General features: G+C 41.4%; 1 protein-coding gene across 3 annotated transcripts; it reads left to right on the top strand.

Annotated features, from left to right (window-relative positions):
- The first annotated feature begins 514 nt into the window (after positions 1-514).
- Positions 515-14,957, top strand: LOC119498956 (E3 ubiquitin-protein ligase MARCHF6-like). 3 transcript variants are annotated; one of them, XM_037788083.1, is made up of 26 exons: positions 515-825; positions 2,310-2,409; positions 2,746-2,819; positions 2,957-3,100; positions 3,331-3,403; positions 3,958-4,138; positions 4,997-5,231; positions 5,630-5,688; positions 6,033-6,065; positions 7,325-7,376; positions 7,559-7,617; positions 7,709-7,789; positions 8,196-8,264; positions 8,425-8,499; positions 8,709-8,843; positions 8,947-9,066; positions 9,704-9,804; positions 9,959-10,096; positions 10,539-10,734; positions 10,844-10,922; positions 11,031-11,212; positions 11,592-11,726; positions 12,176-12,265; positions 12,547-12,679; positions 13,295-13,430; positions 14,566-14,957. In XM_037788083.1, exons 1-26 carry the CDS (start codon positions 807-809, stop codon positions 14,648-14,650), a joined length of 2,784 nt encoding a protein of 927 aa, XP_037644011.1. In that variant the 5' UTR covers positions 515-806; the 3' UTR covers positions 14,651-14,957. The 3 variants fall into 3 exon arrangements, with proteins under 3 accessions (XP_037644011.1, XP_037644010.1, XP_037644012.1); XM_037788082.1 differs by having other exon boundaries at positions 516-825; positions 5,627-5,688; XM_037788084.1 differs by having other exon boundaries at positions 517-825; positions 5,627-5,688; positions 10,853-10,922.
- Positions 14,958-15,409: the final 452 nt, after the last annotated feature.

The raw sequence follows: 15,409 nt of genomic DNA, 5'->3' as shown, positions 1-15,409 counted from the left end.
TGGTACTTTCCATGAATGATTGCACAACTTGATTATTTATAGAAAGTTGAATTGTTTATCCTTGACAGAAGATTGTCCACCACACTATGTTGTATGGTATCTCCAAAAAAACAACAACTCCTGCACTGCTATATGCCATTTATAGCCTTGTGGATTTATAAATACAATCATGTCCAGCTGGCTGATTGTGCTCTTGGCTGATCGTTCTTGGCTGATTGTGCTCTTGGCTGATCGTTCTTGGCTGATTGTGCTCTTGGCTGATCGTTCTTGGCTGATTGTGCTCTTGGCTGATCGTTCTTGGCTGATTGTGCTCTTGGCTGATCGTTCTTGGCTGATTGTGCTCTTAGCTGATCGTTCTTGGCTGATTGTGCTCTTGGCTGATCGTTCTTGGCTGATTGTGCTCTTAGCTGATCGTTCTTGGCTGATTGTGCTCTTGGCTGATTGTGCTCTTGGCTGATCGTTCTTGGCTGATTGTGCTCTTGGCTGATCGTTCTTGGCTGATTGTGCTCTTGGCTGATTGTGCTCTTGGCTGATCGTTCTTGGCTGATTGTGCTCTTGGCTGCTGCCACCTGGTGGTGAAGACACCACACAACAGACACGTTGTGTCTCTGAGCATGTCCTGAACTAGCTGGTGTACTATGAAGTGAAAAGGCTTTTTAATTAATTTCGAAAACGTCAAAGATAAAAGGAGCTTGAAGTAAACACTAACTTAAGATGTGTGCATGTAGTTAGATTGACTCTAGATGGCTGACAGTCATCATCTGTTAGACTGACTGAGGAGCTTCTGCCTTTAGCAGCCAGTGAAGATGGACACCGCTGAGGAAGGTAGCTAATATCACAACTTCATTAACTTGTTTACTTTTACACAACTGCTAAAACCTATACTAACAATGTCTTTATCACAATCTCACTCATTCCTAACTCCTGCCAGTGACTAATCCTACAGTTTCTTATCTACACTTTGACAAAGGTTTGCTAAAGGAACTGAGCTAAGCTAAGCTAATTAGCTAACTAGCTAATGCTAACTTGCTATCAGCTGTTGTAGCTAAATAAAAATCAACTTTAGGTTTCTATTTGCTTTTTATAAACACGACATTAAGCTACCATAAGTACCGTTAAGATGTGTTGGTTGACATCATAGAAAGACGACACATTAAAGTCACACTTAGGTGGCTAATTATCGAGCTAGTTAGCATGCTAACGGCTAATAAGTTTAATGGAACCGTTATAATGTTACACAGGTTGATTAACAGTTTGATAACTAACTTAGTTAATGTTACAGTGACACACAAGGTGGTTCTGACAATTGACAAGCTGATAAAGCTGTTTTTTACAACGTTACACTGATTTATACCAACAATAAAACACCTTTAACATCCTCCACAGACTCTGAAAGAAGTGTCATTGTCAGTATTCTTGGACAACAGCAGTCATTCACCTTGTTGTTCAGGTGTTCATATTGTGTTTTGCATACAGCTAAGTGTTTGTATATGAAGTCAGTCATAGTGCACTCTGGGTATCCTCACTGCTGTTGTGCTCTTGCAGCCTGGGGCTAATTATAGTTATTATATTTCAGTCATCCAGTGACACAGGTAATCCAAGGATTACAGTTTGCCCTACGGTCAGTGTATGACCTGTCCTGCCCTGTTCACGAAAGACATATATGCTATCACAAAAGTGTGTTTTAGTTTCATAATGTGAAACTACTGTAGTGAGTGTTGATGTTCTGCAGAAAGCTTGCATGCATTTTTTTGTTTCATCAAACATTTTGGCATCATATCAAAGGTGTGTCATGAGTTTTGGATCAAGGTGAATGACTGATGATGAAATGAATAGAAATGCAGTGTGCCAAGGTAATAAAATGACATTTTCAGATCTAATTGTAGGCTTAAGTTATGTTATTGTGTGCCTTGTTCATTCAGTTTTTACGCACCAAATATCTGGAACAAGCTCCCAGAAACCTGCAGGACCGCTCCTACTCTCACTTCTTTTAAAACAAAGCTTAAAACTTTCCTGTTTGCGGGTGCCTTTTATTAAACCAGATAATGATCTGACACTGCACTATAACTTTTACTCTTTTGAGTTTTATGCAATTTTAGCTTCTATCCTAGCTTTTATTTTTAGCTTGTTTTTATTTTCTAATCTTTAATGTTTTAATGTTTTTATAACTGTTTTAATTATTTCTTAATGTTCTTTTGCATTTTGTCGCAATGTTCTTGAATGTTTCTGTAAAGCACTTTGAATTGCCCTGTTGTTGAAATGTGCTATACAAATAAAGCTGCCTTGCCTTGCTTTGCCTTATTGTACAGCGGACATCTGTCGGGTATGTCGGTCGGAGGGCAGCCAGGACAAGCCGCTCTACCACCCCTGTGTCTGCACTGGCAGCATCAAGTTTATCCATCAGGAATGGTACGTTCCATTATTTTCTCTTGCCAGTTTCCTTTCCTTAAATTGCATCGTTGCTATCTGTCTACATTTTCAATCTGTCAATCTGTTTGCTCTTACGGATGTTGTTGTTGAAGTGTATTCCAATATGGGGAAATAATTCTCTGGGGAAGTTTAGAAGTGATTACACATCTGAAAAACAAAATTAACAACGAGACACAAAAGGAAAATATTTTAGAGCTAGGGAGCGTTTACGTTTTAGCTGTGAAGAATCATGGAAAAGTGGAAGAAGAGTCTTGCACATATTGTTTCCACAGGATAAAAAGAGTAAACTCACTAGGTGTCCTTTTGTTTTCACAGCTTACTGCAGTGGTTGAAACACAGTAGAAAAGAATACTGTGAATTATGCAAGCACCGGTTTGCATTTACGCCAAGTAAGTAGTTTGTCAGTAAATTGGATCAGTGCACTAAAAAATGCATTCATTTGTTGTTAGCTCCTCTAATTCTGACCACCTATTTCCCTCCATTCCACTATCTCACTCTTGCCTCCCTCTTCCTCTCTTTTCTCCAGTCTACTCTCCAGACATGCCATCTCGCTTGCCTGTCCAAGACATCTTTGCAGGGCTGGTCACCAGTGTTGGAACAGCCATCAGATACTGGTTCCACTACACACTGGTGGCCTTTGCCTGGCTAGGCGTGGTGCCTCTCACAGCATGTAAGTCACACCGTTCCATAAGTATGCACCTGGAAATGAGCACAATGTGTCCCCTTTAAACAACAAATGACCTGTGCTCTAAATGAAGTATTTTATTCAGAATGAAGTACAATACAATTCAAATAAGATTTAAGAATTTGGAGTATAGTTTTTAGTTTGTTTCACACCAGTTGTTGCTTTTTAAGAAATTATTCTCTGATTGTATTTTTTTTTGTTTGCTTTTCTAACAGGTCGTATCTACAAGTGTTTATTTACCGGCTCTGTGAGCTCTCTCCTTACCCTGCCATTAGATATGCTTTCAACGTAAGTTTGAATTACTCTCTGGTCTTGGTCCTTTTCTCTCACACTGTATCCTGCATGTTGTAGGTCTATGTGTTCACCATATTTTGTGCACTGGAGTCTCATGAAGATGGTTAAGATCAGGACTGTCCTCCACAAAAGAAATTCTTAGTCAACTAACACTTTTGTTAACTAATGATTAGTTTATTTTACCGACAGATCTGTAAAACTGAGTTTCTCCACAAAGAATCACTCAAAAGCACCACTTTAAATATTGTGTTTACCAGAGATATGCTCATAAGTTTCTTGGAAATAAGTCATTCAGCATAAAAAATGACTAATCGACCAAAGAAATCTTAGTTCATTGAGACCAAAATTACCGATTAGTTGTCTAAGAGGTGGCAGCCCTAGTTAAGATCTTATTGGTGATCAAAGTGTGGTTATACACAATAGCTCCTTCCATCAATCACACCATCTTTTCTGTCCCTTTGTCCAGCTCTTTGTAGCGAAGTAATGTGTGAAATTGTTGCGATATACCTGATAAAACCCTAATGTTACTTTCAACTCTTCCTCCACAGACAAAACCTGCTTGCAGACTGCCTCCAGGGCTGTTTTGTGGTCACGTGCACCTTGTGCGCCTTCATCAGCCTGGTTTGGCTTAGAGAGCAGATTGTCCATGGCGGCGCCCCTCTGTGGTTAGAGCAGAATCAACCCCCTCTAGTTCCTAACCAGCCTAACGGTCCGGCACCGGCTAATGAGGTGAGATCAGTTGATAATGTTTCCGACTAACATCTATTTTCTACCTGCAGTATACACAGAGCTGAACAGATAGTGGTGTTTTGGCTTCCAAAAAAATTATAAGTTTAACTTTCTCCCACACTTTGCCAGTTTTCTGTGTTGAGTCATCAGCCGGCCTGGTCTGGCCAAAGCTTCCCCTCAGAGGAACGGTCGGGACAGTTATCTCTTCTGATAGAGAATGCTCTTGCCAAAGAAGTCCAGACTTTTGTCCTACCAAATGAGTAAAACAGTTGCTTGCCAGATTATGTCAATCCTCTGCTGTTGTTTTTGGTAATGAGCAGTACAGTTGAGGACGGAAATACCCTAGTTACAAGTAACAATGTTTTTTCTAAGGGTGCTCCGATCAGAATTTTTGGGGCCGACTGCTGGAACCAGTATCGACCGATACCGATCACAGGGTCTATTTCAAGCCTTCTATTTATCATGGGGCATTATTTATTTATGCAATTATTCTTAACAAAAGAAAGGAAGTGTCATGAATTGACTACTATTTATTGGCAGCTAAGAGGTGCAACATGTTCCACTCTTCTCTTCGAGACACTCTTTCTCATAAGCCCCTTTTACACAGAGTTATCGCTGTAAAGAAGACCCTCATTATGGCATAATTACGGCATAATGCTGTTCCAGTTGTTATTTTAGATAGAGCACCCATAGTTTTTGCCCCCCCCCCCCGCCCCCATGTTATAAGTTTGAGGAATGCAGCTTCACACATTGTCAAGCTGTCCTTTGTATTATCTCCTTTAAGCATGTGCGGGCTATGCTGTAGGTAAGTATAATGTATAATGTAAAATGTCTTTTTGTTATTTCATGATTCTACAGGTTCCAGGTGGTAACATTGGCGTCAACGCCCAGGCTGCTGCAGACGCCCAGAACCCCGCAGACCCTGCCGCAGACGGGCTGGCACCTGCCGACCCACATGAAGCCGGCAACCGCAGAAATGAAGCTGAGCTGGACGATGAGGACGAAGATGACGATGGGGAGGAAGACGAAGAGGAGGACGACGACGATGAAGGCAGGGAAGAGGACGCTGCTGATGCCAATAATGGAGGACAAGGTCAGTGTGAATTAAAAAACATAGAAATTTGATACACTTTAAAGTGGTGGTTTTCAGCCTCCACAACTCTACTGTGCAGTGGAATTGACGAAATTCTCTCTCGGTAGATAAAGTTATGAAATGATGATATGAAAGTTGAGAAATGGTATGTGGTTATGCGGTCAGTTTACTTAAACAAGAAGGACATAAATGCTTAAGAGAATAGTTTTAAGATAAAGTGCATGTATAGCTTTGTGTGAACTGGTGTTTTCATTCCTCTATAAAGGAATAAATAGGCCTAAACCATGGCAAGAAAAAGCAACCTACATGGTAATGCAGCCACAGAAGAAGCATATTTTCACTGCATGTTGTAGGTGTTCCTTACTGTTTCAGTTGTTTCTTATTGTTCTTTGCAGAAGATTTGAACTGGAACGCCCTGGAGTGGGACCGTGCAGCTGAGGAGCTGACCTGGGAAAGGGTGGGAATCTATTTTTGTGTACCTCTTTCTCCTGCCCCATAAAGTGATGTGATGTAGCAAAGTGTGTAAACAGGATAGCAGTTAGTTGGCAGATGCATTTGGGCTAAAAGCTGCTGTGGCAGGAAATATCCATCATGGTGTGGCGTGTTTACGCAGCACTCTGCCACCTTCAGAGATGCTGTTTGTAGCTGGCCGGTCAATAAATGTCTTCTTCGTCGTATTAGTAGAAGTTGCAGATGCATTAACAATAGCAGCACTGCAGTTAGTAAAACTAATAGTTTTACCATGTTAATTTATGTATTATACAAGGATCATTATGACATTGCTTTCTGTTTGTGTCCCAGATGCTGGGGCTGGATGGCTCTCTGGTTTTCTTGGTAAGTGCACACCCTCACATTCTCTTTCTACTCTTGTGCACAGTTTCAAGTGTGCCTTAAAGGGAGATTTTGGTATTTTTCAACTTAGCATATTTTCCATAAATGTGGCCACCAAAACTCCCTTGTAGAGATTCATGGAATCAAGGATTTGCACAAAACAGCATATATTGGGGCAAGCTGCTCAAGCCTCCCACAGCTTTAAACACGATTATTCCATGAATCATTTCAGACACTTGTCCCCGAGTCTAACTCAAAGTAAACACAGAAAGTAGCACTCTGGAGTAGCTATCTTGGCTAATTGCATAGGGATTTACATCTGGGGCAACTTACAGACTCTTTTTTTTATCTCATCTAACGTTACCATTGTGATTTCGGACCATAGTGGGTCCCGGAATAACCAGATGCAGATGCTAGTGTTTGTTGCTGATGGGTCACATATTTGATTAATTTAGCTCCACGTCTGTGTACTCCAGTTCCAATAAATACGTTCGAACATAAGATTGAAATGATCCTTAGAAGACAGTATGACTGCAGTGAAAGTCAGCCTCACACATGTAAACACACAACCGTGCACGGATGAGTATGCAGGGTGATTAGGTCAGGCTGTAAATTGCCCCGGATATACTTGTAGCTCCCTATGCAGTTAGCCATCATGGCTATTCTAGGGTGCTACTTTCTGTGTTTACTTTGGCTCTGACTCAGAGATGAGCGTTTGAAATGATTCATGTAAAAATCTATAGAATCACAATGGCCACATTTATGGAAAATATACCAGGCTGAAATACTATGAACCCGAATTTCCCTTTAACAACCTCAATGGAAATATATATTGATTAGGGCTGTCAAAGTTAACGCGATAATAATGCGTTAATGCAAATTCGTTTCACCGCCACTAATTTCTTTAAAGCTAGAGTGAAGATACTGGCATCATATGAAACTATAAAACCTAATTAATCCATTGGTACCAACCATGTCATTCCAGCTTGTCGCAAAGGAGGTTATATAACGCTCCAAACTTGCACTAAATTTTGGCGAGGAAAAACAGTCATAGCACCTTTCAAAGGGGTCCAAAGGGGTCGATAAGAGTATTAAATACTTGACAGATCTCCCTTTAAGGTACATTTTGAACAGATAAAAAATGTGCGATTAATCCTGTTTAAATATTTTAATCGATTGACAGCCCTAATATTGATATGTTGCATACAGATAGAAGTAGTTTAACACTGACAGAGACCCTTTGTTGTGTGTGTCTTCTCTAGGAGCATGTGTTCTGGGTGGTGTCTCTCAACACACTCTTCATCCTGGTCTTCGGTGAGTTAAATCTGCAATGTAGTGATTGAATCAGTCGAGCCTTTGGTGTTTAATTACAGAGGAATGTCCCTTTATTTAAACAGGTTGTCACCATAATTCAGTGATATAAGACTGTCCTGTGTACCTTCTTATACTCTCCACCAAACTACATATTCTAACCTAGCCTGTGTATTTGCCTCTAGCTTTTTGCCCGTATCACATCGGCCATTTCTCAGTGGTTGGACTGGGCTTTGAAGACTATGTAAGTGCATGTACAGTTTAAATTCTTAACTAGTATTTAGGTTTGTCATGCAGCGATAAGATTTATTTGATGATATTTTATGTGGTTGCAGGTCAAAGCTTCACACTTTGACGGCCTCGTCACCACTATACTGGGCTACATCCTCCTGGCTGGAGCTCTCATCGTCTGCCATGTATCCTATTCATTATTTTGTGTATGAAATGACCTACAGTTTGTCTCACACTCCTACATGCTTACTATGGCTGTGTAGAGAGGAAGTCACCTGGCGGAGATCTGACCCCTACTGAGAGCACTTTTCTAGTTTTTGGTGCATTTGGTGCATAGTTATTAAAGATTTCCGTAATATGTATATCTCAAATCTTTTGTAAAGGACCTAAAGTGACCCACATGTCGTTCCTCACCTTTACTAAATGTTCCTTTCATACAGGAACCCAAAAGGTCAGTGATCCGTTTTGGCTCCGAGAGTTTGTATGAAATGTGCTCATGGGAAATACTTAGTTCTGATGCTTGAAATACAGACTGAATTTCTGTTATTTCTCCCTCATATTGGTGTAAGTCCTTAACTGTGCCTCCTTCAGGGGTTGGCTTCATTAGTGAGGTTCCAGCGGTCCAGACGCCTCTTGGGTGTTTGCTACATTGTTGTCAAGGTAAATTAGAGATTCAAGATTGGGTTCCCAAAAAAAAAGTATTTTGCTTTTATCAAAGTAGCAAAGCTTGAAATCAGAACAGTAATTAGGTCAATTCTGATTACAGGAACAAATTATAAAAACCAGAAACTAAATTGTGTTAATATTTTTTATGTCTCAGGTGTCCCTGCTGGTTGTCATGGAGATAGGCTTGTTCCCGCTGATTTGTGGTTGGTGGCTCGACATTTGCTCGCTGGTAAGACAATCATGCAGAATAAACTCAAATGATCCTGTTGAGTCTTAATGACTAACCAAATGGATTAAAATCAACACATTTGATCAAGAAACTTCATGAACAATGAACAAAAAAACTCTCAATATTACATTTGTTGGACAAATTCCTAAAAACAGATCTTGTTTTTGGTATTGAAGACACACGCACAATGCATCCTTTGTTTGTTGCAGGAGATGTTTGACGCGACTCTGAAAGACCGGGAGCAGAGTTTTGACTCGGCCCCCGGTACCACCATGTTCCTCCACTGGCTGGTCGGCATGGTCTACGTCTTCTACTTCGCCTCCTTCATCCTTCTGCTCAGAGAGGTAAGAGGACTTAAGCCAGTCACCGTCATGTATTGCGACTTGTGTAAAAACTCACAAACCATCTGTAGCTTTTGACATCTTCTGCATGTTTTTGTGATCCCAGGTGCTCCGGCCCGGTGTGCTGTGGTTCCTGAGGAACCTGAACGATCCAGACTTCAACCCAGTCCAAGAGATGATCCACCTGCCCATCTACAGACACCTGCGGAGGTTCATACTCTCTGTGGTCAGTCAAGCATCCTCTTATCATCTGTTCCATCCCAAACCTAACCTTCAGTGGCCCAGATTTCTGTTCACTCTGACGCTAAATATGCTGTTGTCATATCAAGTAAAAAACATTTACAAATACATTACAGACTCAATCAATAACTGTGATCACATCAATTGAAAGTGTATATTGATGTTTATTGGGGTTAACATTATAGAGGGCGATTGTACTTTGATGTGATTCATCTTCAGTAAGCATAGGGCCCATGAAGACAGAAGATAGGTAGAATCCCCTTGAGTCTAGATGCAGGTGGTGATGGTGGAGTAGAGCCAGCAGATGGAACCTTTTAGTTGAAACACCTGGATCATCCTGAGGGACGAGGTGGGGATGGGGAGGTGGTGGGTTGAGCTATCGTAGGTGAGAAAGACAGAATGACAGAAACGCAGTGATATTTAATTAATATGCACCAGCAGAAAGAACGTTGGCCAGATACGGTGACGTCAGACATGAATTATAGGGATATCGATGGCGTGGGAAAGCAGCCCAATGTGTATTATTATATCTCTGTTTTTCTGTGTGATAGTATAGGGATACTTTACATGTCTACTAACAAACATTGATTTGTTGTTTTTTTTTTCTGTGTGTGTATTTCCAGGTGGTGTTTGGCTCCATAGTTCTGCTGATGCTTTGGCTTCCTATCAGAATCATTAAACTGCTCTTCCCAACCTTCCTGCCCTACAACGTCATGCTTTACAGGTACACACGGCAACAACTTTCAGTACCTCAAAGCTAAAGATGTCATCATCTTTCATCTATTTATTCAGGCATAACCGAAATAGGAAGCTGGTAGAGGAAACGAGCTGCCATTTCTCAATACAATGACATTGTGGTTTATGTCTCGTCTCTGCAGTGACGCCCCGGTCAGCGAGCTGTCATTGGAGCTGCTGTTGCTTCAGGTTGTTCTGCCGGCATTGCTGGAGCAGGGTCACACTCGCCAGTGGCTCAAACGGCTCGTCCACGCCTGGACGTTTACAGCTGGATACATGTTGTAAGCCCGACACACACACATTGCAACTTATAAAATGTTACAAAAGTGTGACTTCATGGCTTAATGCCATCACATCCGTTGTATTTCCCCGAAAAAAACGGCCCACATTCTTCACATTAAAAGCAGTCTACAGGCTGATGGAGGAAACACAGAAAGTTGTGGAAGGTCTCATTTTGTAGGTTATGTTACAACCTGTTCACACATGGGCAATAAATAACAATTCAAAAATGTTTATATGTGTAAAAACTTACATCTAGTCCCTTTTTAAGATGTTCTTCATCTTCCATAATTAGTGAAAAAGTGTGGGCCACAGAAAAAAGACTGTAATGTTTATATGACATGGCAAGGAAAATATCAAATTGTAGTTTGTTCTTTTTCATAAAGTCACCTCACAGTCACAGTAATAAGACAGAGTAATTACTCACCAGTGGCTCCCCCACAGTGACCTTCACTCCTACCTGCTGGGGGACCATGAAGATGATGACAATCATCCAAACAACAACCCTCCCGGTCGCCATAACAACAACAGGATCCCTGGCCTGGGGGAGGGGCTTCACGCCGCCCATCAGGCCATTCTGCAGCAGGGCGGTCCTGTGGGTTTCCAGTCGTACCACCGGCCCATCAACTTCCCCCTCAAGGTGACTCTCATTGATGTGCTTATTTATATCATATATTGATGTATCCTGTCACTGTTAAAGCCTGTGCTGCTATACATGCTTATTTTTGTTGTTCTTTTGTGTGTTTTTGGTCGAGAAGATCATTCTGCTGGTTGTCTTCATGTGCGTGACGCTGTTACTGGCCAGTCTGCTCTGCCTTACACTGCCGGGTAAGTTGTGATCTCTCAAACAGGCATTCTCTGCACTTTACCTCTTTCCTGTACTCAGTCATTCTTTACACCTCCATTCTCCCCCGTCTTCCTCTTCCTCTCTGCCAGTGTGCGCGGGTCGCTGGCTGATGTCTTTCTGGATGGGCAGTGCCATGGTTCATGAGCTGTACACAGCGGCCAGCGGTCTGTACATCTGCTGGCTGTCCATTCGAGCCGCCACCGTGATGCTGTCGTGGATGCCACAGGGACCGAACATGATCATGGTCAAAGTCCAGGAGTGGACGCTCATGGTAATGTGGATGTCTCTCTTGTATAGTTGGGTTGATTTCCAGTTTTGCCGGTCTGGTGTACGAGCTTAAACCGATTTGATTTTATGCAAACCGGCTTGTAAATCAATTAACAACACAAAACAATAACAAATATTATCCAGAAAACCCTCCCAGGTACTGTATTTAGCATAAAAAATAAGCTAAAATCATAACATGGCAAACTCAAGACCAACAGGCAACAACAGCTGTTAGTGTGCTGCGCATATCAAACCGATTTGAAAATGTTTACACCGTCCCAAATCTACTCTCTAATCCTCTTACCCAAAAGCAAATATAGCGGTGTTCTGTATTACATTGTAAATGACTTCAGTGTGTATTTGCGTGGTGTGGATGTGAACAGATCCTAAAGACCGTCGTGGTGGCCTTGCTGTTAGCCGGGGTGATTCCTCTGCTGTTGGGTCTGCTGTTTGAGTTGGTCGTCGTCGCTCCTCTCAGAGTCCAACTGGACCAGACGCCTCTCTTCTACCCCTGGCAGGTAGGACTATGGAGATTGTATGTGTGTGGAATATGAGTGATGAAATCTTACACAGCATTTGATTGTATTCATCTGAGAAATCATGGATTATTTATTCAGAAGTGGTTAGACTGTTTTGGTGTGCACAGTGTTGTCAGTAAGGCTGGTTATCAAACCTCAATACCCGTTTAGTATAGATTTAGTGTGGAACCCTCAAACATTGAATGTCAGATCTTGTTTACTTATTCTTTGATCACATATTTCCTGACTGAAATATAATGTTTTCCACTTTTTAGATGTTATTTCATTACATGAAAAAAATGTTTTATAGAAAAAAAAAAAATGTATTTCTCAAAGGATGTTCTGGAAAAGTGTTGCACCTCGACCAAAACTTGTATCTAATGACACAGTGATACTCGAACCTCACTGCGTCTTGGTTGTTAATTGTCTTGTGTGTCTGTGTGTGGCAGGACTGGGCCCTGGGCGTGCTCCACGCTAAAATCATTGCTGCCATCACACTGATGGGCCCTCAGTGGTGGCTCAAAACCGTCATCGAGCAGGTCAGTCTCACATCCTTCTAGCTTCGTTTAATCAAGAACAAAATGGGATCGCTGGCATTTGAATACATCGTACAGATGTAATGTGTGGAAACATTTTTTTTACATTATCCAAAATATGGTTGAACATATTGAAGATGTTTAAAACCTGTCTACAAGAAGCATATTCTATGAACTAATCAGTTGGAATGATGTAAACAAACCAGTGAGTCTCTCTCTCTCTCTCTCTCTCTCTCTCTCTCTCTCTCTCTCTCTCTCTCTCTCTCTCTCTCTCTCTCCTGCAGGTGTATGCAAATGGTATCCGAAACATTGACCTCCATTTCATTGTCCGAGGGCTGGCCGCCCCGGTCATCTGCGTCCTGCTGCTGTCTCTCAGTGTGCCCTACACTATCTCTAAAGGCATTACACCGCTGCTGGGTGAGTTTCTATGTATGTATTATGTATCTGGGTTGAACATGAATTTTATCAAAGTTTCAAGGTAATTGTGGAAAAGAGAACAGATTTAAGCTTCCTGTTATACTCCCTACTTAAAGATTTCAATATCCATTGATCATTTACATTAATGTTGAAACACTAGATGCTTAACAGCTTAGAATGGGATTTGTTTGACTCTGCAAATAATACACTGCTTCATTCCAGTTGTACATTTTCAGCTGCATATCCTCAGTAATGTGGACACAGGGCTCATTTGAGAAGTGCTTTTTATGCAAAGCCTCCCCAAGGCACCAATTTTAGTTTAGAGTGTTTTTGATGTTGACTTAGACAAAACTTACATTTAAACATCTAGTCAATACAGAACTCTCAGCCCGTGTGGTAATCAGGAGTTTAGCCTTTTTGCAAGCCGAAGTGCAATCGATTGTTTTTTGTCTTTCATTTACCTCAACTCTAAGTCCATCGGCTCCCAGAGAGAAGACATCACAGACATGCACTCATTAAGAGGAAACTTCAGTAGAAGTGTTTATTTTGTCTTCTCTTTCTATCGCCCACCTCCCCCTCTACATCCCTCCCTCCCTCCCTCCCTTTCCTTTATAGGTGTGCAACCAGAGATGCAGACGCTGGTGGAGAGGAGGATCTATCCCTTCCTGCTGATGGTGGTCATACTGTTGGCCATCCTGTCCTTCCAGATACGACAGTTCAAACGCCTCTACGAACACATCAAGAACGACAAGTCAGTAGACATCTTTTAAAAAGTGTGAACTAACACATAGGGGGGCAAAGAAGCACAGTGTTTAATTACAATCATGCTGCTTTACTGATCCAGTCGGTGGTTAGTAGGGCTGTGTGATTGTTTTCACATCAGTCAATATTTATATATCGCAATATAGGGTAAGGATGTAGGGCGACATTTCTGTTGATGATGAAGTTTCTCTTGGGCTCAAAGCTGGAGTGTGAAACTTCTGTCCCCCCCCCACTGGTAGTGAGAGTAATTACACAAACACGGTGGACGCTGTTTATGACGTATGCCTGCAGGTGAGCTCCCCCCGCCCTCAGGAGTGTTTCTCCTTGCCGTCAATCGCTTTCTTTTTTTGACTTTAATCCTTCCTCTAAACGCAGAGATTATTTTTTTTATCTGGAGCATCCACTCCAGAAACTTTTCTTGGACACTTTAGTATTTTACGCAGTACTCCTAGCTCCTACAATTGTAAGAGCTGCAAACGGAAAGTCTGTTTCTGTGTCTTTCAAAAAAAGAATCAGCATGTAGGATGTGTTTGTTTTTTTGTTTTTTATTTTAGGATGAGTTAATTAACTAATTAATGAATTTATTGACCGTAGGGTGCAATGTTGGGAAAAGCAGATAGAAACGCCATGGTCAAAGTAGGGGGTGGGCCTGATTGCTGTTTTTTCTTCATTAGAAACAGCTTTGATTCTGTGATGTGATTAGCTGTTAGTACTAGGGATGTCACGAGAACCGATACTTCAGCACCAAGACGATACCAAAATTCTGAAAACGTGACATACTTGTTTTTCTATAGTACCGCAGGTCTCGTAGGAACCGTCAGGGCTCGAGACCAACGGCGTACCGGACGATAGAAAATGATCTTTGCACATCTTTATGCTATGCAACAAAAAAATTCCACAGAGCACACTGTTTTGTGGGGTTTTGAATCACATGTGGGCAACGCTAAATTCAATGCAAGTAGTAGAATAAAGATTAAATACTTTCAGTAAATCTGATCTGAAATTAGAAGTCCCAACTGAAGAGTGACAAGTAAGATCTCCAAATAAATTGTGTGTATTAGTTGTGAATTAATATGTTAAAAAATGATTTGTAATCAGCTCTGTCTTTCCTGTTTCTCCTCCAGATACCTGGTTGGACAGCGGCTGGTGAACTATGAACGCAAGACAGGCAGGATGACGTCCACCTCCTCGTACAGCACCTCCTCATAGACCTGACACTACTGTGGGATTAGTGGAGCCGACGCTGCACTGAGAGCTACCATCAGCTACTGCGGTGAAACCTTTTTTTTTTTTTTTTGTTTCCTCCGCGCGTGGCTGTCAGATGCCAACTTCAAAACACCAACCTCTAAACTTTTGACTGCAGCTTAGTCTTCTTACACGTACTGCTGCCACAGGTTGGGAGACAAAGACGCTGAAGAGTGAAGACAAAATAGTCTCAAAACTCTTCTTGAAAAATTAGCATTTCAGAACAAGGTTGATAGCCAACCTGCAAAAACAGTAGCATGATTGAAACTCAGCAGAATCACAAAGTTGTCGACTGTCCATCTTGTTCGATGTGTCCTTTTTCATCTTCAACGCAGCTGACATTTTAAGTTGTAATTATATTATTTTTTAAAAAAGGTTTGAGTTGAAGTCAGGTCAGTTGAGCATAGCGTTTACCTCAGATTGTGCTTCCCTTTGAATGTTTGTCGTGAAATATTGTCTAGCTCACACTGAGTGTCTCTTAACGGGATGTTTTTTGACATTTCAGAGCTGTAGAGGCGACACATTGCCTATCACGGGAACGCCTCTGTGGTTTTGTTCCAATTGTTGATTTGTCTCAAATGACACCCTTCGTCAAACTGAGGTTGTCGTTGACGAGGAGGGACATACGTGATGTAGCAATGTGTTTGTATTTTTATTTTTTAGATGTTTTTATTAGACTTGTTTTCATTGATTTTTAGTGTTACATTTCTGGAGTGAGCTGTT

The sequence above is a fragment of the Sebastes umbrosus genome, chromosome 12 (genome assembly GCF_015220745.1).
Source record: "Sebastes umbrosus isolate fSebUmb1 chromosome 12, fSebUmb1.pri, whole genome shotgun sequence".
NCBI lineage: Eukaryota > Metazoa > Chordata > Actinopteri > Perciformes > Sebastidae > Sebastes > Sebastes umbrosus.
This window is presented reverse-complemented; position numbering and strand designations above follow the sequence as displayed.